General features: G+C 47.5%; 1 protein-coding gene across 1 annotated transcript in view; it reads right to left on the bottom strand.

Moving 5' to 3' along the window:
- tacc1 (transforming, acidic coiled-coil containing protein 1) overlaps window positions 1-22,550 on the bottom strand; it is a 232,938-nt gene extending 210,388 nt beyond the window's left edge. The window contains exon 1 of the mRNA XM_085971170.1: window positions 22,460-22,550. Within this exon, the coding sequence (XP_085827296.1) occupies window positions 22,460-22,473 (14 nt within the window). The 5' untranslated portion in view covers window positions 22,474-22,550. The remainder of the gene's footprint in view (window positions 1-22,459) is intronic.
- Window positions 22,551-24,346: the final 1,796 nt, after the last annotated feature.

The raw sequence follows: 24,346 nt of genomic DNA, 5'->3' as shown, positions 1-24,346 counted from the left end.
TTTTAATTTTTCTGTTACTGTATAACTGGTATCTCCACTGTCTCATTGAAACTTATAAATTTCTAACAGGACTAGACAGACTAGATGCAGGAAGGCTGTTCCTGATGGCCGGGGAGTCCAGAACCAGGGGTCACAGTCTAAGGATAAGGGGTAAGCCATTTAGGACAGAGATGAGGAGGAATTTCTTCACCCAGAGAGTGGTGAACCTGTGGAATTCTCTACCACACAAGGCAGTTGAGGCCAATTCATTAAATATATTCAAGAAGGAGTTAGATATATTTCTTAAGACTAAGGGGATCAAGGGATATGGGGAGAAAGCAGGGACAGGGTACTGAATTTGGATGATCAGCCATGATCGCATTGAATGGCAGTGCAGGCTCGAGGGGCCGAATGGCCTACTCCTGCTCCTATCTTCTATGTTTCTGTGTTACATACCAACAATGACGGACAGGTAAAGACCCTTGGGTCCATCCAGCTTGTCCCACATAATTCTGATACCTTGTGTATCACAATATATAAACTCTCCACCCCACTCGAAGCCATGTGATCTCCTGGGAGAGGCGGAAACACAGATAAAAAACCCAGGCCAATTTGGGTAAAAAATCTGGGAAATTCCCCTCCGACCCATCTAGGCGATAGAAACTAGTCCAGGAGATCACTCGGGCCCTGAATGCCCTGGAGTACCCACCTTCTGTAAGAGGTGATCTCCGTCCCAGCCCGAAACAGGTCCAGCTCTCGCTTGAAGGAATTCAGCGAGTCCGCGTCCACCGCACGAGCCCGCAGCCTGTTCCAGAGGTCCGCTATACTCTGGGGAAAGAGCCACCTCCTGACATCTAACCTGGATCTGGCCTTATACAACTTAAAATTGTGACCCCTGGTCCTCCCCAACCTATTTAATTGGAACAAATGTCAACTGGAACACAATCTATCCCCTCCATTATCTCAGAAACCTGCAAGTTCATGAAAGTTACCCAACATTGCACTCTCTGAATGCATGGTGATGGAAACTCCCAGACCATCGCGACTTCAATAAAAACGCTGCGTCGAACCCCAAAACCTCAAGGCCATTTTCCTTTGTGTTGTGTTGTGTTGCGTGGCACGGTTTAAGTTGGTGCAGTCCCGGTTTGGGTTTGTCGCACTGTTCAGATTATAATCAGCGCGCTTAAGGGGACAAGAGGGAGGACAGCGTTGGGTTAAAAAAAATATATCAGGTTCCATTCAAAGGTCTGTGCAGAATGAAAGACAACAACAAAATCACAGTCCTGCAGACCAGATAAGAACATAACAAATAGGAGCAGGAGTAGGCCATTCGGCTTCTCGAGTGGTGACATGAGGAAACTTTTTTACGCAGCGAGTTGTTGTGATCTGGAATGCGCTCCCTGAAAGGGCGGTGGAAGCAGATTCAATAGTAACTTTCAAAAGAGAATTGGGTAAATACTTGAAGGGAATAAATTTGCAGGGCTAATGGGGAAAGAGTAGGGGGGAGTGGGATTAATTGGATAGCTCGACCAAAGAGCCGGCACAGGCATGATGGGCCGAATGGCCTCCTCCTGTGCTGTATCATTCTATTCTATTCTTTGAGCCTGCTCCGCCATTCAATAGGATCATGGCTGATCTTCTACCTCCACTGCACCTTCCCGCACTATCCCATGATTCCCTTAATATTCAAAAATCTATCGATCTCTGTCTTGAATATACTCAATGACTGAGCCTCCACAGCCCACTGGGGTAGAGAATTCCAAAGATTCACCACCCTCTGAGTGAAGAAATTTCTCATCTCAGTCCTAAATGGCCGACCCCTTATTCTGAGACTGTGACCTCGGTTCGAGACTCCCCAGCCAGGGGAAACATCCTCCCTGCATCTACCCTGTCAAGCTCTGTAAGAATTTTGTATGTTTCAATGAGATCACCTCTTATTCTTCTAAACTCTAGAGAATATAGGCCTAGTCTACTCAATCTCTCCTCATAGGACAATCCCCCCATCCCAGGAACCAGTCTGGTGAACCTTCGTTGCACTCCCTCTATGGCAGGTATATCCTTCCTTAGGTAAGGAGACCAAAACTGTCCACAATACTCCAGGTGTGGTCTCACCAGGGCCCTGTATAATTGCAGTAAGACGTCTTTACTCTTATACTCAAATCCTCTGGTAATAAAGGCCAACATACCATTGCTTTCCTAATTGCTTGCTGTACCTGCATGTTAACTTTCAGTGATTCGTGTACAATGACACCCAGGTCCCTCTGTACACCAACATTTCCCAATCTCTCACCATTTAAAAAATACTCTGCTTTTCTATTTTTAGCCAATAAAGAATGTAACGGAACAACAGGTTGGGGTTTTTTTTTGGTTGGGTTTCTACACTCTCATCTTTTATTCCAAAAAATGTAAGCAAGTGCTGTTCCAGACAGAAAATTACCGAGTGAGGCTGCCGCCAAGAGCTGCCAGCAAGTAGGGCGTGAGCTGGCTCCCAGTGCCGGGTCCGAGCCACAGACACTCATAATTAACTCGAAGAACAGAAGGCTTTACAGCCCGAATCTGCGCGGTGGAAACATTCTTCTCTCAAAGGGTCGTGAATCTTTGGGATTCTCTTCCCCAGAGAGCTGTGGAGGCTGGGTCATTGAATATATTTAAGGTGGAGATAGACAGATTTTTGAACGATAAGGGAGTCAAGGGTTATGGGGAGCGAGCAGGGAAGTGGAGTTGAGGCCAAGATCGGATCAGCCATGATCTTATTGAATGGCGGAGCAGGCTCGAGGGGCCGAATGACCTCCTCCTGCTCCTACCTCTTATGTCCTTACATTATGACGGTTCATGAATGAGGACTGAGCACACAACTACACAATTACAGCAGTACTTTTTAAACATTGAACTCCCTAAAGTGTTATCTTCTTCAGTCTGCCGTTCCCCTTGCAATTACTAGCAGCACAAAGCCCACTTCAAGCTCGACATTTTGTATATTGTACACACATCTGAACAGGCCCCGCCCTCCGAAACCTTTGACACTCCAGACCTAACCTGAGGAAAGTTATCGATCAGAGAAGAATCTTAGGCCCACCAAAGCTTTGCTCTAGTTTCTGACTCAACCATTTTAACACTCAACTATATTTTGGCCAAAGCCCAATACGTCTGTTTCCACTGACAGATGATTGCAAACATTTGTCATTCCTCTAAAAAAAAATCATGCGATCTGTTTTAATTCTACGTTTCATTTTCAGTGCTGAGGCAGGAGGTTGTGGGTTCAAGTACCCACTCCGGAGACTCCACACAAAAATCTAGGCTGACACTCCCAGTGCGGTGCTGAGGGAGTGCTGCGCTGTTGGAGGTGCCATCTTTCAGATGAAACGTTAAACCGAGGCCCCGTCTGCTCTCTCAGGTGGACGTAAAAGGTCCCACGGCCACTATTTCGCAGAAGAGCAGGGGGAGTTATCCCCGGTGTCCTGAGGCCAATATTTATCCCTCACCAACATCACTAAAACAGATTATGTGGTCATTATCACATTGCTGTTTGTGGGAGCTTGCTGTGCACAAATTGGCTGCTGTGTTTCCTACATTACAATAGTGACTACACTTCAAAAGTACTTCATTGGCTGTAAAGTGCTTTGAGATGTCTTGAGGTCATGAAAGGCGCTATATAAATGTAAGACTTTCTTTTTTTTATCAAAGCCACAGCATCGACACGATGGGCCGAATGGCCCCCTTGAGTGCTGTAAACTCCTGTGGTTTTATAAATTTACGCTGGGCAGTGACTTTAGACCTCGCGTGCTAAGTATATGTGACATCGCTGCACAAGAAAAGGAAAAATTTGCAGGGGAACAGGGGAGCGGGACTAATTGGACAGCTCTTTCAAAGAGCCGGCACAGGCAGGATGGGCCGAATGGCCTCCTTCTGTGCGGTGTGCTTCTACATGGCGAGCTGCATTGCAGCAGGTCAAGCACTAATAGACAGTAAGCCCAAACCGCTCTCCGGTTTTTAACACCGTCATGCTGATGCAAATCTTCAACTCTGCAACTCTAACACACAGCGTGAGCAGGAGACGAGAAGGTTTTATTTTAAAAAGTCTGATCGGAAAACGCCATAAATAAACTTCCAACCACTCGGAGTGCACCTGTTGCAGATTCACAGTGGGTGGCAGGTGGCAGCCATCGTGGCAACAGATTGTTTGGTTTCGTTCTGAAGGCAGCAAAGCCTGCACAGGAGATTCTGAGACACAAATTGGGGAAGACAATTCACTGGGTAAAGGGATAGAGCTGTGATGAGCCCAGTGCTATTTTTCCATTACAAACTAATCAGTACATAATATGAGTCCCTCGGCTCCAAATTAAAAAGAATTGACTTTTCAATTATCCTTGTCCACAGGGATGCTTTGTAGAGGGACTCCCTCAGCAGCCCATGCAACATTCAATAGGAGCGATGTCAGGCAGGATATCCCCTTCATCCGCATGGAGCCATTGTGTCGCCGGTCTGCTCAGAGATGGGTCATGGCCAATTTTCCATTGCTTTATTTCTTTCTTTGCTGAGCATTCACCAGGACTGGGGTTGTCCGCAAGCCTGGCGGAGAGAACTCCCTGGTCATTGCCCCCGGCGCACTGGAGGGGAATCTCACCCAGGCAGCTCCACCTCATGTCAGCTACCCCTCTACGGTGAATGGCTACAGAACTCCACCAGGGGGTCCAAGGTTATTGAAAGAATGGTCGCAGGCCTAGGAGGGTTCCATCTGCTTCTCAAACCCTCAACGGTGCCTTTGCTACCGCCAGACTCGACTATTCCAATGGTCCCCTGGCCGGCCTCACCCTTTGCACCCTCTGTAAACTTGAACTCAAAGCTCTGCTGCCCGTGCCCTAACTGGCACCAAGTTGCGTCCACCTGTCACCCCCGTGCTCGCTGATCTACGTTGGCTCCCAATCCAGCAACGCCTCGATTTTAAAATTCTCATCCTCGTGATCAAATCCCTCCATGGTCTCGCCCCCTCCCTATCTCTGCAACCTCCTCCAGCCCCACAACCCTCCGAGATCGTTGCACGCCTCCAAATCTGGCCTCTTGCGCATCCCCGATTTTAATCGCTCCACCATTGGTGTGTCACGAGATCTTTTATGTCCACCTAAGAGAGCAGACGAGGCCTCGGTTTAACGTCTCATCTGAAAGACGGCACCTCCAACAGTGCAGCACTCCCTCAGCACTGCACTGGAGTGTCAGCCTAGCTTTATGTGCTCAAGTCCCTGGAGTGGGACTTGAACCCACAACCTTCTGACCCAGTGACACAAAGGGTGAGGCCGTGCCTTCAGCCGCACAAGGCCCTAAGCTCTGGAATTCACTCCCTAAACCTCTCCGCCTCGCTACCTCTCTTTCCTCCTTTAAGACGCTCCTTAAAACCGACCTCTTTGACCAAGTCCCAATGCCTCTTTATGTGGCTCCGTGTCAAATTTTGTTTGATAATCGCTCCTGTGAAGGACCTTGGGATGTTTTACTATGTTAAAGGTGCTATATAAATGCAAGTTGTTGCTGATGTTGACCTATCACAGTTGATTAAGGTGTAGTTTAGATGAACTGCGGACTTACAGAAGCTACCTTTTGCGTCGAGTGTTGGCCAACAGCTGGAATCGTAAGACAAAGCATCTATATTTTTGCACCTCATTCTATCCTCTATCAAATCCTGCCCCTCTTCAGCTTTCTGCCTTGTAGAAGGGGTCCTGCTCCCAGGCCTCTGCCGTTCCCGTTCGACTGTAACAATGTCCCAGTGCGAGCAGCGAGCATCTTTCCTTCACCCGTTCTCAGCAGGCTCGGCTACAGCCGCCTTCTCTGACATTTTCATACCGTTTTGGAGATGGCATTTCAGGAGCAGCAAAAGGAAGCCCTAAGTTATTTCCACCACGTGTTCTTGTTTCCTCATCCCTTCCCTGGCAAGATGACTAACTGCAAATGTGTCCCTCCTGGTTGGCCAAGCACTTTGTGCTGGTATCTTAAAGTAACTGCAATTCAAACTCAGACACAGGTCAAAGTTTCAGCTTGGCTCACCAAGTGCCTGGGTGGCCGGGCAGTCGAAGGCACTGGGCTGGATTTTACCAGCCCTGAGGAGGCAGGGTTGGAGGCGGCACTGCTGGGAAAGTCAAAAAGAATGGGAGCGGGTCCCGAACCTGCTCCCAACCCGCCTCCAACCAACCTACCCGGGAGTCGGGCCCCCGATTCGCGCAGGGGCCCGACTCCTAGTGGCGGGAAGAGGATTATAGCCACTTAACTGCCTGTTAACAGGTAGTTAACAGGCAGTTAAGAGGCTTTATCCAATTTTTAGACTTCTGCTGCGGGCTTCCCGACATCGGGGAACCCCGCCAGGGTAAGTGAGGCGTGCTGTGGATCTGTTGTTATGTTTGTGTACAGATGACAGCTGCAGCAGTGGTGTGAAGGATCCAGTGGGACACTGGTGAGTATCAGAGGTAAGGAAATGTTGGGTAAGTCATTTTTAATGTGTTTAGATTTTCCTGTAGGTGACAAGCTTTGAAGTGTTTGTGTGGCCTCACCTCAATGGGAGAAGTGACAGATCGCTTCTGTACCCTCACCTGCAGCTGCCATCTGTTTCATCCTAAGGAGAGAGTCATTGGAGAGCCTGGGTGCAAGGGCTCACTCACCTTTGTACAGTGATTGTCAGTGCTTGACAGCACCTCAAACACTGTCAAATCATCTGTCAAAAATTTATGGTTTATGTGCCTTTCAGAAAACCGGCAGATGAAGCGTCATCAACTGACGTCATCTGACGCCGGCTTTCCCTTAATTGGCCAGCAAGCCCGCAGGGCGGGCTCAACAAGGCCAATCAGGGGAAAATAGCGTCTGTGCATCAGACGTTGCTGGGGGCGGGACTAGAACCCGGAAGGCAGCAGTCCCGCCCCCAACACATCTCGGTGAGTAAATTTCAGCCCACTGTGTTCATGTTGCAATATTTCCTAGAGGTGTGGGTTCGAATCCCATTTCTGACATTCAGCCCTTTACTTTTATGGGGCTATTTTACGTCAGCCAGTGGCTCAGTGCTTAGCATTCTTGCCTCTGAGTCAGAAAGTTGTGGGTTCAAGTCCCACTCCAGAGACTTGAGCACATAAAAAATCTAGGCTGACACTCCAGTGCAGTGCTGAGGGAGTGCTGCACTGCCCAAGGTGCCGTCTTTCAGATGTGATGTTAAACCGAGGCCCCGTCTGCTCTCTCTGGTGAATGTAAAAGATCCCATGGCACTATTACGAAGAAGAGCAGGGATCTTCTCCCCGGTGTCCTGGCCAATATTTATCCTTCAATCAGCATCACTCAAACAGATTACCTGGTCATTATCACATTGCTGTTTGTGGGAGCTTGCTGTGCGCAAATTGGCTGCCACGTTTCCCACATTACAACAGTGACTACACTTCAAAAAGTACTTCATTGGCTGTAAAGCGCTTTGGGATGTCCTGAGGTCGTGAAAGGCGCGATAGAAAGTCAAGTCTTTCTTTCTAATGGAATAGAATCATTGAATTTTATACAACAGAAAGAAACCGTTGGACCCACTGCACCCTTAGCCTGCTCTCTGAAAGGGTTATCCACTTAGCCCCATTCCCCTGCTCTTCCCTACACCCTCGAAATGTTTTTTCTTCAAATATTTATCCATTTCACTTGTAAAAGCTGGTGTGCTGTTCGGGTGGCCGGGATAAAGAAGATGTCCCACCATAGAAACATAGAAAAATAGGAGGAGTAGGCCATTCGGCCCTTTGAGCCTGCTCCGCCATTCAATATGATCATGGCTGATCCTCTATCACAATACCATATTCCCGCTCTCTCCCCATACCCCTTGATGCCTTTTGTGTCTAGAAATCTATCTATCTCCTTCTTAAATATATTCAGTGACTTGGCCTCCACAGCCTTCTGTGGTAGAGAATTCCACAGGTTCACCACCCTCTGAGTGAAGAAATTTCTCCTCATCTCAGTCCTAAATGCCCTACCCCATATCCTGAGACTGTGACCCCTCTTTCTAGACCCCCCAGCCACGGGAAACATCCTCCCTGCATCCAGTCTGTCTAGCCCTGTCAGAATTTTACACGTTTCAATGAAATCCCCTCTCATTCTTCTAAACTCTAGTGAATACAGGCCTAGTCGACCCAATCTCTCCTCATACGACAGTCCTGCTATCCCAGGTATCAGCCTGGTGAACCTTCGCTGCACTCCCTCTATGGCAAGTATATCCTTTCTTAGGTAAGGAGACCAAAACTGCACACAGTACTCCAGGTGTGGTCTCACCAAGGCCCTGTATAACTGTAGTAAGACATCCTTGCTCCTGTACTCAAATCCTCTTGCAATAAAGGCCAACATACCATTTGCCTTCCTAACTGCTTGCTGCACCTGCATGTTTGCTTTCAGTGACTGGTGTACAAGGACACCCAGGTCCCTTTGTACATCAGCATTTCCCAATCTATCACCATTTAAATAATACTCTGCCTTTCTGTTTTTCCTACCGAAGTGGATAACTTCACATTTATCCACGTTATACTGCCTCTGCCATGTATTTGCCCACTCACTCAACTTGTCTAAATCGCCTTGAAGCCTCTTTGCATCTTCCTCACAACTCACAATCCCTCCTAGTTTTGTGTCATCAGCAAACTTGGAAATATTACATTTGCACAAAAAAAATACTGCAGATGCTGGAAATCTGAAATAAAAACAGAAAATGCTGGAAATACTCAGCAGGTCAGGCAGCATCTGTGAAGAGAGAGAAACAGAGTTAACGTTTCAGGTCGATGACCTTTCGTCAGAACTGGAAAAAAGCAGGAAATGGAACAGATTTTTAAGCAAGTGTAGGAGCTGGGAAAGGGGGGAGGGGATGAAAGAACAAAAGGGAAGGCCTGGGATAGGATAGAAGGCAGGAGAGGTTAAGAGACATTGAGAGACATTAAGAGATACTCAAGGCGAGAGGAGATGGTAATGTGACAGGTTAAGAAACAAAGGATGGCTCGAGATGAAGTGTAAATTGCGCTGGCAGAATGGAAGATAGCTGCCATGTGGGGGAGAAGAACAGAACAAAAGTGTGGATAAAAAATATATATATGTTATGATCTGAAATTGTTGAATTCTACGTTGAGTCCAGAAGGCTGTAGAGTGCCTAATCGAAAGATGAGGTGCTGTTCCTTGAGCTTACACTGAGCTTCCGTGGAACAATGAAAGAGGCCGCGGACGGTGAGGTCCGAGTGGGAGTGGAGTGGTGAATTAAAGTGACAGGCCACCGGAAGCTCGGGATCACCCTTACAGACTGAACGGAGGTGTTCCGCAAAGCGGTCACCCAATCTGCGTTTGGTCTCCCCAATGTAGAGGAGACCACATCGTGAGCAGTGAATACAGTATACTAAATTGCAAGAAGCACATTTATACAAGTATACAAGTATAAAAATGCAAGAATATTACATTTGGTTCCCTCATCCAAATTATTGATTATATATTGTGAATAGCTGGGGCCTAAACACTGATCCCTGCGGTATCCCACTAGTCACCGCCTGTCACCCCGAAAAAGACCCATTTATTCATACTCTCTGTTTCCTGTCTATTAACCAATTTTCAATCCATGCCAGTGTATTACCCCCAATCCCATGTGCTTTAATTTTGCACACTAACCTCTTATGTGGGACTTTATCAAAGGCCTTCTGAAAATCCAAATACATCATATCCACTGGTTCTCCCTTATCTATTCTACCAGTTACATCCTCAAAAAACTCCAGTAGGTTTGTCAAACACGATTTCCCTTTCATAAATCCATGTTGACTTTGTCTAATCCCGTTGATATTTTCTAAGTGTCCTGTTATCACATCCTTTATAATAGACTCTAGCATTTTCCCTATTACTGATGTTAGGCTAACCAGTCTATAGTTCCCTGTTTTCTCTCTCCCTCCTTTTTTAAATAGTGGGGTTACATTTGCCACCCTCCAATCTGCAGGAACTGTTCCATAATCTACAGAATTTTGGAAGATGACAACCAATGCATCCACTATTTCCATGGCTACCTCTTTTAGTACTCTGGGATGCAGATTATCAGGCCCTGGGGATTTATCAGCTTTCAGTCCCATTAATTTCTCCAGCAATATTTTTTTACTAATACTAATTTCCTTTAATTCCTCCTTCTCACTAGACCCTTGGTTCCCTAGCATTTCTGGGAAGTTATTTGTGTCCTCTTCCATGAAGACAGAACCAAAGTTTTTGTTCAATTGATCTGCCATTTCCTTGTTCCCCATTATAAATTCTCCTGTTTCTGACTGTAAGGGACCTACATTTGTCTTCACTAATCTTTTTCTTTTTGCATACTTGTAGAAGCTTTTACAATCCGCTTTTATGTTCCTTGCCAGTTTACTCTCATACTCTATTTATCCCCTCTTAATCAATCTCTTGGTCCTTTTTTGCTGAACTCTAAACTGCTCCCAATCCTCAGGCTTGCTACTTTTTCTGGCAACTTTATATGACTCCTCTTTGGATCTAATACTATCCTTAATTTCTTTTGTTAGCCATGGTTGGGCCACTTTTCCTTTTGTGTTTTTGCGCCAGAAAGGAATGTATAACTGTTGCAATTCATGCATTCGTTCCTTAAATGTTAGCCATTGCCTATCCACCGTCATGCCTTTTAATGAAGCTCCCCAATCTATCATAGCCAACTCACTCTACATACCTTCGTACCACAATGCTATATCCTGACAACCCTTTGTGTAAAAAGAAATCTCCTAGTCTCTCCTTTTCGTCTTTGAGATGATCTACCACTTGTGCTTCTAGTTACTCACTAACCAGTGGAACTAGTTTTTCTCAAGTTATCTCATCAAAATGGCTCCTAATTTTGAGCAGCTCCATCAGAGTGAGAAGATCATGAATTCCAACAGTAAGGTCCCAGACATGTGGGTCAGGACACCGGGAGAACTCCTTTGAGTAGTGCCCTGGGATCTTCTACTTCCACCTGAAGAGGCAGACGGGGCCTTAGTTTAATAGCTCATCCAAAAGACCTCACTTGTGACAATGCAGCACTCCCCCAGTATTGCACTAGAGTTTTGACCTGGATTCTAGCCCCGATTTTAACCTAATGCGCCTGGTGAGAACGGGCGTGTTCGGGTTGGACGCCAGATTTACCTCCCGCCCGAATTTTGGATCCATTGCAGTGTAAAAGATCCCAGGACACAACTCGAATAAGAGCAGGGAGTTCTCCCCGTGCCCTCACCAATATTTACCCCTCAATTGTTAGCACCTGGTTGATGTAAAAAGACGACTGAGAGCTTGGTTTGAGGATAAAACAAGGCTTTAATCAATTGTTTCACAACCATGAGATTTCTAGTTACAATCACTAGTTCCTGGTTACAGAAACATCCTGAGCAAGCTGGGCTCACGCCCAAGTATTTATAGGAAACTCTCTCTTAACCGGCACCTAAATAACCGGAAACCTCTGTTAACCGGCAAAATTCAGGAGTAGGTTCAGGTAAGTTTTACTTCATATTAGTGGCAGTTCCTGGATCTGTGGCTGTGTAACTGGGGTTCGTGCACTTGTTGCTAAGCAACAGGGACGCTTGGTCTGTGGCCGGAGTTCCTGCACATGTTGCTAAGCAACAGGGAAGCCTGGATTTGTTGCTGTGTACGGAGCTCTCGTACCTTTTACTATACCTCTCTGTAATCCGGACTTTTTGATAAACCGGCACCACGCCGGTCCCGTTGGTGCCGGATAATAAAGAGTTTCCTGTACTCCTTGGACGGCGCCACCAGCTGGCCGCCCAGTGTTACTTCATGAGTCATGATAAGATTCATGACACTGGTCATTTACCTCTTTGCTATTTACTGTGCGCAAATTGGCTGCTGTGTTTGCCTATACAACAGTGATGGCCCCTCGAAAGTAGTGCCATTCGCGCCCATCTACTTTTCCATAGTCACAGATCAAGTCCAGCAATCCAGGTAGGTTTCCCTGCCCCTAACCTTGGGTCACGGAGCCCTGGTCTAGCTTCCCCCCATTGCTTGAGATCCATTAACTTTACACAAACCCGGGATCCTCTTGAGCAATGTGCCTTAGCCTCACAACACATGGTTCATTCACCCATTGAGACACGCTGGATATAAAAAAAGAAAGTCTGGTATTTCTACAGCGCCTTTCACGGCCTCGGGACGTATCAAAGCGCTTCACAGCCAATGAAGCACTTCTTGAAATGTAGTCACTGTTTTAATGTAGGAAATCTCTTAACACAGCAGCACAGCTAAAACTGGCCAGCGTCCAAGCCCATATGGTTTGAATCATGCTCTCAATGGACCAGGACTTGAGCCGTGTGTTTATGTGGCAGTTTTCGGAGGGGGGAAGGACTAATAAAAAGATCAAGCTGGATTTGCTTTTTGCCAGCACCATTCTTTAGTAAATACCCACGAGCTTCAATGTCCCTGGGCCAGGGAGTCAAACCACGGTCAATGACCCCTGTTGGAAGTGGACACGTCAGCTGCTGAGAAACTGGCCTGACACTGCCCTAGATAGTTTCACCATCGGCTCAGTCTATTTATCCGGTGAGTAACTGAGTCACGCAGGGCAGGAAAGCCCCAGGTTAAATCCTCGGTCTGTGCTGGGCGAGCTGACCTCCAGTAGAGCGACAGTAGGGCCATTATAATTAGCCCTGCCGCAAGGAGTGGGACTCCTGCTTCTGACTGCTTTTCAGCAACTCCAGCTGGGACACCAGCACACTTCCAGCTGGAGTTGTGCTGGTGTCCCAGCTGGAGGTGTGCTGGTGTCCCAGCTGGAGGTGTGCTGGTGTCCCAGCTGGAGTTGTGCTGGTATCCCAGCTGGAAGTGTGCTGATGTCCCAGCTGGTGGTGTGCTGGTGTCCTAGCTGGAAGTGTGCTGGTGTCCCAGCTGGAAGTGTGCTGGTATCCCAGCTGGAGGTGTACTGGTGTCCCAGCTGGAAATGTGCTGGTGTCCCAGCTGGAAATGTGCTGGTGTCCCAGCTGGAGGTGTGCTTCTGCAAAATATGGGTGAGCCCCCCCGCCTCCCCACCCACCCCCGAGGTCTCTGAAGCCTTGTCTGTTAACGCTCTCCAAGTGAGTCAAAGCCGACTGCGATTACACTTTGGACTTTTGACCCCAAAGGATCCCCGTCAGCAATGAGGCGTCTATGACATTCCTGTGCCCCCCACTGCAGTTGCTACTGGTGCTGTTCCCTGTTCAATTGCAGTATAGACAACTATTGGTGAATCCCTTGCACTATATGCAAATTGTATGTTGGCCTTTATTAGAAGAGGATTTGAGTATAAGAGTAAAGACGTCTTACTGTAATTATATAGGGCCCTGGTGAGACCACACCTGGAGTATTGTGTACAGTTTTGGTCTCCTTACCTAAGGAAGGATATACTTGCCATAGAGGGAGTGCAATGAAGGTTCACCAGACTGGTTTCTGGGATGGGGGTATTGTCCTATGAGGAGAGATTGGGTAGACTAGGCCTATATTCTCTAGAGTTTAGAAGAATGAGAGGTGATCTCATTGAAACATACAAAAGGGTGGTGAATCTTTGGAATTCTCTACCCCAGAGGGCTGTGGAGGCTCAGTCGTTGAGTATATTCAAGACAGAGATCGATAGATTTTGGGATATTAAGGGAATCAAGGGATATGGGGATAGGGCGGGAAAGTGGAGTTGAGGTAAAAGATCAGCCGTGATCTTATTGAATGGCGGAGCAGGCTCGAGGGGCCGAATGGCCTACTCCTGCTCCTATCTTCTATGTTTCCTATCTTCTATATCCTGTACTGGAATATCGCAGGAGAGACACTTAGCACACAGGACCTTGACTCTCCACCTTCTGGCCTCTCAGCAGCCACCAGCTCTTCGAAGACCAGTCCCTTGTGCTACATCATGGGATTCCCTCCCCACATCATTCCATATTTGGCACAAGTCTTCAGGCTGCTACTTAACATTAGTCCTTGTGGTGACATTTGTGACTCTAACCAGTCTATCTGGAGAGAGCAGATGGGACAGCATTTTCTGTCCGTAATCCTTACAATCTGGTGCTCTGTCAGTTAAGGAGAATCAACGTGCTCCAGAATCTCCTCAGTCAAAGCCTTCTGTCCCTCTCCTCAGATTCTCACTTTGCAAAATCGGATCATGTTTGGATGTCCAAGGTCATCAAGGCCCAAAGGGATTTTTTTAAACTCTCCTTTCCAATACATAATCTAAAACAAAAATCTCGGCAACTATTAAACTCAAAAACAAATCTCCCCCAAACGTGCATGATCATCTATAAACAGAACATGCTGGAATCACTCAGCAGGTCAGGCAGCATCTGTGGAGAGAGAGAAACAGAGTCAATGTTTCAGCTCGATGACCTTTCGTCAGAGCTAGAAAATGTTAGAGTTGTAACACGTTTTAAGCAAGTGCAGGGGCAGGGAAAGGGGGGGAGGGGAGGAAAGAACAAAAGGGAAGGTCTGTGATGGGGTGGAAGGCAGGAGAGATTAAATGACAAAAGGGATGATGGTGCGAGGTGACTCTCTCTCTTAGGCAGTCCCTCGGAACTGAGGATGACTTGCTTCCACATTAAAAATGAGTTCTCAGGTGACTGATGAGTCCAATGCGAGACCTACAGTCTCTGTCACAGGTGGGGCAGACGGTGGTTGAAGGGGGCGGGCGGGTGGGGTGCTTGGGTTGACGTGCGCTCCTTGCGCTGCCTGCGCTTGGCTTCCGCTTGCTCCCGGCGAAGAGACTCGAGGTGTTCGGCGCCTTCCCGGATGCTTCTCCTCCACTTTGTGCGGTCTTGGGCCAGGGATTCCCAGGTGTTGGTGGGGATGTTGCACTTTTTCAAGGAGGCTTTGAGGGTGTCCTTGAAAGGAGATGGTAATGGGGCAAGTATGGAAACAAAAGATGGGTCTAGAGGAGGTGTACATGGGAATGGCAGAATCATCATCAACAGCTGCCGTCCGAAAAATGGGGGCAGAGGTTATAATCTGAAATTGTTGAACTCTATGTCGAGTCCGGAAGGCTGTAAAGTGCCTAATCGAAAGGAGGTGCTGTTCCTCGAGCTTACGTTGAGCTTCATTGGAACAGTGTACAAGGTCGAGGACGGAGAGGTCAGAGTGGGAGTGGAGCGGAGAATTAAAGTGTCAGGCCCGAAACATTAACTCTGTTTCTCTCTCTCCACGGAATGCTGTCTGACCTGCTGAGTATTTCCAGCATTTTCAGCTTATGTTTCAGATTTCCAGTATCCGCAGTATTTAGCCTTTGTGCGAGAGCCTAATAATGTGCAAGTTATGGAAACGTCACAAGCCAAAACAAACTTCCATAGAATTTAAAACCTCCCCAGAATCATTGCATTTTTCAGCCCAGCAGGAGGCCCAGCGACTGTGCCTGCTCTCCGAACGAACTATCCGCTTCCCCCCATTCCTCTGCCCTTTCCCCATATCCTTTTACACATTTCATCGCAGAGTTTATCGGAGAGTTCCACCATTTTCTGTTTTGGTTTCCATTGCAATTTTTTGTGTTTCCCCGCCCCCCTTGGCTCGGGTGAGTATTTTGTGTAAATTCAATTTAAATAAAATGGAATGGGAGTTAAAATTGAGTTCAATTTCACATCTTAACGGTCTGAATTTTTTAGCACGCCAAATAATTTAACAGTGGAGCTGATTAAAAATTTATATAATCCCCCATGTAGTCTAGAATGAAACTATTTTAACATGAGTTAGTTACGGTCAGTGCAGAGGCAGCTGCATAAATCCTTCCAAAGCTCCCAGGCCCTTTCCCACTCACGGGCCCGGAACTTGCAATCGGAGGTTTACCTCCGGATTACGCCTCCGACCCGATTTAAAAAATCCGCACTTACCTTCAGGCTCCCGGGGCTTCGGGGTCCTGGGCCTGCAGGCGTATGCCTGCGCAAAGACCCGCGGGTCCCAGGGACCCAGGCGGTTTGGAAGCGTCCCTGGGCTCACTTGGGCCAGGCCCTCCAATCAGAAAGGAGGATTCCTAATAGGCTTATGGGGACTCCATTTACGAATGTATAGGAATCCCCAAATAATTAAATAATTCAGACAACTGGAATAAAAATAAATATTTCCATTTTCAAATTTAATTACAAGTCCCTTCAATAAAGCACATACAATAAAAATTTACTCTTTTTGAAAAATAATTTTAATCCGGGCCAACATTTGAATAAACTAATTTTAAATGTTTGTGCGTGATTTTTTATTTATTGCGTTTTTAATTTAAGATTTATATTAACCCTTACGCTGGTGAAAGCAGGCCCTGCGCCTGCTTACACCAGGCATAAGGGTTTTGTGGGGCATTTGCTGAGCAGTAGTGGGACGAATAGCCCAACTCTGTGCCAGCGGTGGTGATTTTTTGAGTCGGTGTGAACCTTGACAGATCGCAAGTTCCGGGTTTTCACGCTCGCGCAGCGTATGTGGAAACCCGGGACTTGCGGGGCCGTTCTGAAGGCTGTGCATACGTCATCATCAGGAGCGCAAAATCCAGCCCAGTGTGTGTTTTCCAATGAGAGTCAAGTGTCCACCTTGCACCGGGTGTCCCACCTTGCTGGCTACATTTCCCAGCATTGTTTGCATTTATCCGTGGCTACTAATAATACTTTTAACTTCATATCCATATGTGACGTTCATTTCTATAGTAAGGCTCGTTACTTTTTGCATCTGCAAATTCATGCATTTCTTTGTGTTGTACTATTGCATTTACGTAGAAACTACACTATTGCATCCTTCTTCATATTTGGAGGTGAGGAGGAATTTCTTCACTCAGAGGGCTGTGAATCTTTAGAATTCTCTACCCCAAAGGGCTGTGGATGCTGAGCCGTTGAGTATATTCAAGGCTGAGATCGATAGATTTTTGGACTCTAGGGGAATCAAGGGATATGGGGCTCAGGCGTGAAAGTGGAGTTGAGGTTGAAGATCAGCCATGATCTTATCGAATGGCGGAGCAGGCTCGAGGGGCCGTATGGCCAACTCCTGCTCCTAATTCTTCTGTTCTTCTGTTCTTATAGCATGTATACGGCCAGCAGTCCAACAAGAGAAATATATTCGTAACCAACGGCTGAATACTGAAAGGAGATTACTGCCTGGAATAATGAACCCGCTATTTAATATATTCTTATGCCCTTTGGTGTTATTTTACAGCCATTTTCTTGCCTTAGAGGTTGCACTTTTTCACGTTGTGATTCTTTCATTGTTTCTTCCAGGTCCTTGCTCTAACTGGGCTTGAATTGCCCGGGTTTCTGACATATTGCCCCCTGAAAATACAACAACAACAACTTGTATTTATATAGCGCCTTTAACGTAGTAAAACGTCCCAAGGCGCTTCACAGGAGTATTATAAGACAAAAAATTTGACACCGAGCTGCATAAGGAGAAATTAGGGCAGGTGACCAAAAGCTTGGTCAAAGAGGTCAGTTTTCAGGAGCGTCTTAAAGGGGGAAAGAGAGGTAGCGAGGCGGAGAGGTTTAGGGAGGTAATTCCAGAGCTTAGGGCCCAGGCAACAGAAGGCACGGCCACCAATGGTTGAGCGATTATAATCAGGGATGCTCAAGAGGGCAGAATTAGAGGAGCGCAGATATCTCGGCGGGGTGGGGTGGTTGTGGGGCTGCAGGAGATTGCAGAGATAGGGAGGGACGAGGAGGCCATGGAGGGATTTGAAAACAAGGATGAGAATTTTGAAATCGAGGCACTGCTTAACTGGGCTTGAACTGCCCGGGTTTCTTACATATTGCCCCCTGAACCTGACTCGTGAGTTTTTGTGGGCTGTCTCACTCAGCGCATGAAGCTCTACGCTTTTCAAATAAGCTGTCTAGCAGCAGTGCCAAGTCCTGAGCTTCATTTACACTTTGTGCTGCCGTTCAAGTGTTTGCTTCCTACAGCTCAATTGACCAGATTTTTGTCATTTGTACCCATTGCTTAGGAAGTGTGAAAAGAGCATTGTTACTGGTGCATTGTGATTGGACACCCTTCTGTTCATAGAATCACAGAACAGTACAGCACAGAAGGAGGCCATTCGGCCCATTGAGTCTACACCGGCTCTTTCGAAGAACAATCCAGTCAGTCCCACTCCCCTGCTCTTTCCCCAGAACCCTGCAATTTTTTTCTCCTTCAAGTATTTATCCAAATCTTTTTTGAAGGCCACTATTGAATCTGTATTCACCACCCTATCAGGCCGTGCGTTCCAAATCCTCACCACTCGGTGCGTAAAACAGTTTCTCCTCATGTCGCCTCTGGTTCTTTTGCCAATCACCTTAAAATCGCCTTCTGTTCTTTCCTTTATCGGAATGAGGTCGCACAGAATCATCGCGAGCCCATTTTATGTTGATTAGCGATCATTAACCCAAATAAAGGGTTCTAAACCCTTTTTGACAGTAACAATAACGAATGGTTAGATTCCTCCCATTAGGGCAATTCATCATTACAACGCTTAGGCCGGGAAATCTCCCTGAACTGGAGCTTTGAGTGTTTGTTAAAGTACTTTAATAACTGGGCCACTGAGAGAACCTGGTGCTTTTGATGAAGTCACGGGCTGGGGTAATGTAGATAATAAGACAATCCATCTCGCTGCCGTTCATTCTCAGAGTGCTGGTACAGGACTCACAACTCGCTTTTGCACTCAGGCTGAGGAGAAGGATGGGAGGTGCTTTTAATTTTCTTCAGCAGCTTGCATCAAGTATAATAACAGAATCTACAGCACAGAAAACAAGGCCATTCGGCCCAACTGGTCTATGCCAGTGTTTATACTCGACATGAGCCTCTTCCCACCCTAATTACTACACTTGATACTTTCCATGACCGGTGGGCACCGCAGGGTATCGTGTTTACTTTTTGTTTTTTTACTCACTTATCGGATCTGGGCATCGCTGGCAAGGCTGGCATTTATTGCCCATCCCTAGTTGCCCTTGAGAAGGTGGCGGTGAGCCGCATTCTTGAACCGCTGCAGTCCGTGTGGTGAAGGTGCTCCCACAGCGCTGGTAGGGAGGGAGTTCCAGGATTTTGACCCAGCGACGATGAAGGATTGGCCGATATACTTCTAAGTCAGGATGGTGGGTGACTTGGAGGGGAACTTGGAGGTGGTGGTGTTCCCGTGCGCCTGCTGTCCTTGTCCTTCTAGGTGGAAGAGATTGTGGGTTTGGAAGGTGCTGCCAAAGAAGCCTTGGCGAGTTGCTGCAGTGCATCTTACAGATGGTGCACACTGCAGCCACGGTATGCCGGTGGTGGAGGGAGTGAATGTTTACGGTGGTGGATGGGGTGCCAATCAAGCGGGCTGCTTTGTCCTGGATGGTGTCGAGCTTCTTGAGTGTTGTTGGAGCTGCACTCATCCAGGCAAGTGGAGACTATTCCAACACACTTCTTACTTGTGCCTTGTAGATGGTGGAAAGGCTTTGGGGAGTCAGGAGGTGAGACACTCGCCGCAGAATACCCAGCCTCTGACCTGCTCTTGCAGCCACAGTATTTATGTGGCTGGTCCAGTTAAGTTTCTGATCAATGGTGACCCCCCAGGATGTTGATGGTGGGGGATTCAGCGATGATAATGCCGTTGAATGTCAAGGGGCGGTGGTTAGACTCTCGCTTGTTGGAGATAGTCATTGCCTGGCACTTCTGTGGCGCGAATGTTACCTGCCACTTATCAGCCCAAACCTGAATGTCGTCCAGGCCTTGCTGCATGTGGGCATGGACTGCTTCATTATCTGTGGAGTTGTGAATGGAACTGAACACTGTGCAGTCATCAGCGAACATCCCCATTTCTGACCTTATGGACAGGTATTATGGACAGTGATAACAACATTATAATTTAGTTGGGAAGGTGTCCTTTGCTTTTATTGAAACTTTGTTGCTTATTTTGGCTACTTTTAGTTTAACTGGGCGCTATGTTTCTTTTTGCCGTGGCTCAGTGGGCAGCACCCTCGCCTCCGAGTCAGAAGGTTGTGGGTTCAGGTCCCACTCCAGAGACTCGAGCACAAAATTCTAGGCCGACACTCCCAGTGCAATGCCGAGGGAGTGCTGCACTGTCGGAGGCGCCGTCTTTCGGATGAGACGTTAAACCGAGGCCCCGTCTGCTCTCTCAGGTGGACGTAAAAGATCCCGCCGCACTATTTTGAAAAAGAGCAGGGGAGTTATCCCCGGTGTCCTGCCCAATGTTTATCCCTCATTCAACATCACTAAAACCAATGACCTGGCCATTATCACATTGCTGTTTGTGGGAGCTTGCTGTGCTAAATTGGCTGCCGCGTTTCCCACATTACAACAGTGACTACACTCCAGAAAAAGTACTTCATTGGCTGTAAAGCGCTTTGGGACGTCCTGAGGTCATGAAAGGCGCTATAGAAATGCAAGTCCTTCTTTCTTTCCTATATTAGTGGTGCCCTAAAAGGAAGACTTGTTGTGATGATTCTGGTTTGGTGGCCTTGGGACAACCTAGTGTCACCCTTATTGGTCCCTCAAAAAAGGCCCATTCTAATGACCTCTTCCCACCCTGCCCTTCAACCATTCCATGTGACAGCAAGTTCCACATTCTCACCACTCTCCGTTTAAAGAAATTCCTCCTCAATTCTTTATTTGATCTGTTAGTGGCTCTCTTATATTTATGACCCCTTGTTCTGGACTCTCCAACAACACTCTATTGATAATCTAGAGAATAATAGATGCCCAGGCTTGACCCTCAGACTCTAATGTCAGCTGAGACATTGGATGGTGCCCTGTCGTGGTGGCACCCATGTGGAGTGTCACAGCACTGGGAACGCGGGTTAACTTGCCCCCTCTCCGTGCTGCTTACCTCTCAGTCTCAATCATCCTTCTGTGGAGAAACAGCCAGCAGTGGCCAGGTCCCCTCCTCATGGGGGAGGGGAAGTAGTCCCAAGCTGCTGTCACAGGCCCAGGAGATGGCCAGCTGCGACATCTTTGGCATTCTCTACCCCAGGGGGCTGTGGAGGCTCAGTCATTGAGTATATTCAAGACAGAGATCGATAGATTTTTGGATACTAAGGGAATCAAGGGATATGGAGATTGGGCGGGAAAGTGGAGTTGAGGTAGAAGATCAACCATGATCTTATTGAATGGCGGTCAGGCTTGAGGGGCCGAATGGCCGACTCCTGCTCCTATTTCTTATGTTCTTATAACACATATACGGCCAGCAGTCCAACAAGAGAAACATATTCATAATCAACGGCTGAATACTGAAGGGAGATTACTGCCTGGAATAATGAACCCGCCATTTCATATATTGCGGGGTTGGCGGGGCGGTTTTATCCCATTCTCCACATTTTCTTTTCTTTGCAAGTTACGAGTGCCGTGGCGAATAGCGATGGCCAGCACCCTCCCCTCTCAGGTAATGTGGACCCCCTTCACCAAAAGAGGAACAATGATAGCGGAATCACCCCGCTTTGTTAAAGCAGAAAGTAATAGTCAGCGGGTGTCACACGCTTCTAACCTGCAAAAAGAGCCCACCTTCTACCGGACTCCGGCATTACAGAAACTGCTCTACATCTTTGCAAACGCCTCCTCTTTTCACACTGAAGGTGAATCTTATGGCACTATAGATCCCGTGGCACTATTTCGAAGAGCAGCAGGGGGGGGGGGGGTTATCCCCAGTGTCCTGGACAATATTTATCCCTCAATCAACATCACTAAAACAGATTATCCGGTCATTATCACATTGCTGTTTGTGGGAGCTTGCTGTGCGCAAATTGGCTGCCGCGTTTCCCACATTACAGCAGTGACTCCACTTCAAAAAGTACTTCATTGGCTGTAAAGCGCTTTGAGACATCCGGTGGTCGTGAAAGGCGCTATAGAAATGCAAGTCTTTCTTTGCCCAGTGCAATCGTTACTGTTATGATGGGCCGAATGGCCTCCTTTTGCGCTGTTCGTTCTATGGTTCTACGTTCAACAGAGGTCAAGAAAAAAAGAAAGTCTTGCGTTTATATCGCGCCTTTCACGATCTCAGGATGTCCTAAGCCGCTTAGCCGCCAATGAAGTATTTTTGACGTGTAGTCACTGTTGAAATGTAACAGCAGAGAGTCGAGAGTGTATAATTGTTCCATTAAGTCACTTGATTTTGCCACCTACTAGTAACAGATGCGAATCTGTTGCTGTAAAACGTAACTGTGCATTTAAAAGCGACATAAATCAGCAGAGCGGGCCCTGACCTCCACAGGGTTGTAAAGGCGCCCACGTGGGCTGTTCGGGTGCAAGAGCACGGCAACCGCCATCAATGAAGCAACCCCTGGTTTCGTTTCCTGAGGAAAGGACATGCATATCTGTGCGAGGAGTGCTACGTTTTCACAAAAAAGCAGGGAAACCTGAACGAGAAGGAAAAAAAGGCTCATATCCAAGCCAGCAGTTCTGCAACTGAACATTACTCATTTCCCTGCTGGATTGAGTAACAACTTTGTCCCTTTAAGTGCTCTCTAATCAGCTTATACGACCAGTCTCACCGCGAGGGCGCACGCGGACTGGACCTTGCAACCAAGCACCAAGCTAGGAAGGGCAGCACCACTTTTCTTACCTTTTCTCACTCATCCGGCAAGCTGCTCCTCAAAGGCAGCAGGGCGACGGAGAGGCTCTTCCCTTGAAACTGGGAGGCAGATTTCAGGATTAATGAAACACTGGGAAGAGGAAGAGAGGGAGGAGTCCTCCCCCACCGCCTCCCTCCTGGATCCAGGAGCCCTTCTTACGGAAAAAGGATGTTTTGTCACTTTGGCTTCACTGCAACACAGCTTACGAGGAAAGGAAAAAAAAGGAGAAATCCCCTCAGGGTCCCAGTGGTGTGTCTTCCCTTCAGTTGTAGAGCAACTTAGCAGTGACTCAACCCCCATTGCAAGCAGGCTGCTGCGAACTCACTCTCGGATTTACCATTAAGGGTCACAATCTCAGAATAAGGGGTCGGCCATTTAGGACTGAGATGAGGAGAAATTTCTTCACTCAAAGGGGTGTCAATCTTTGGAATTCTCTGCCCCAGAGGGCTGTGGAGGCTCGGTCGTTGAGTATATTCAAGACTAAGATCGATAGATTTTTGGACTGTAGGGGAACCAAGGGATATGGGGATTGGGTGGGAAAGTGGAGTTGAGGTCAATGATCAGCCGTGATCTTATTGAATGGCAGAGCAGGCTCGAGGGGCCGAATGGCCGACTCCTGCTCCTAATTCTTATGTTAATATTGACCAAGCGGGTGGAGTCCTCACAATCCCCCAGATGCCTGCTTTGTGAGCGAGAAAGTAAATGCGCAAATACAGCCATGGCACACAAGCATAAAAACACTGTGCTTTTGGCCGGGTTTGACACTTCACATGAGCTTAGGACATCACCGGAGGAAAGAAAAGGAAGACTTGCATTTATATAGCGCCTTTCAGGATGTCCCAAAGCACTTTACAGCCAATTAAGTACTTTTTGAAGTGGAGTCACTGTTGTAATGTAGGAATTGCGGCAGCCAATTTGCGCACAGCAAGCTCCCACAAACAGCAATGTGATAATGACCGGATCATCTGTTTTTGTTATGTTGGCTGTGGTTTAAATATCGGCCAAGACACCAGGGACAACTCCCCTGCTCTCCTTCAAGCAGTGTCATGGGATCTTTTACGTCCACCTGAGAGGGTAGACGTCTCGGTTTAACGTCTCATCCGAAAGACGGCACCTCCGACAGTGCAGTGCTCACTCAGCACTGCACGGAGAGCGCCAGCCTAGATTCTGTGCTCAGGTCTCTGGAGTGGGACTATGAACCCACGACCTTCTGACTCAAGAGGTGAGAGTTCCAACCAATGATCACACAGGGAGGACAATTGGAAGGAAAGTCACTCCGGAATGTTCTCCTGGGCATCCAGCATTCATTGTTGCATGTCAACATAAAGCCCCACCCCACAAGTTTCCCTGCTATCATGACAAGTCACGGGTGAATAGCTTTCACTGCAGTTTAACATACAGACGGCCATTCTCTGAATTTGTTTTGAAGCAGGAATAAGCCCAACAAGCCCAACACCTTTCCTGGTGATCGAAGGAGCAGGGGGGCGGGGCGGGGCAGCGGTGTCCAAACTACAAGGGCAGGTTACGTGACTGTTGTCTCTACTGTCAGCAGCCTGTGTCTAGACCTGCCCCCTAGAGCTTAAGAAGTGACTTGGTCTAGATACCCCATTGGGGAGGACGTAGTTGAGAAATTTGATCCTAATTTCATGTGGGGTGCGGAGGGGGTTTATATTGAGATGCAACAATAGATGCCGGAAGCACATTCTGCGGTGACATTTCTTCCAAGTGTCCTCTCTCCCTGTGTGCCAGCCGTGGCTCACTGGGTAGCACTCTCGCCTCCGGGTCAGAAAGTCGTGGGTTCATGTCCTGCTCCAATGGGCGGCGGCTGATGTAGCACTTCGACATTCCAGACTCTGTTACTCACTCAAACAGATGTG

The sequence above is a fragment of the Somniosus microcephalus genome, chromosome 30 (genome assembly GCF_052327205.1).
Source record: "Somniosus microcephalus isolate GS21.2 chromosome 30, FLI_Smic_1.0, whole genome shotgun sequence".
Classification (NCBI taxonomy): domain Eukaryota; kingdom Metazoa; phylum Chordata; class Chondrichthyes; order Squaliformes; family Somniosidae; genus Somniosus; species Somniosus microcephalus.
Note: the sequence above shows the minus strand (reverse complement) of the source record. Positions and strands in the feature narration are given on the sequence as shown.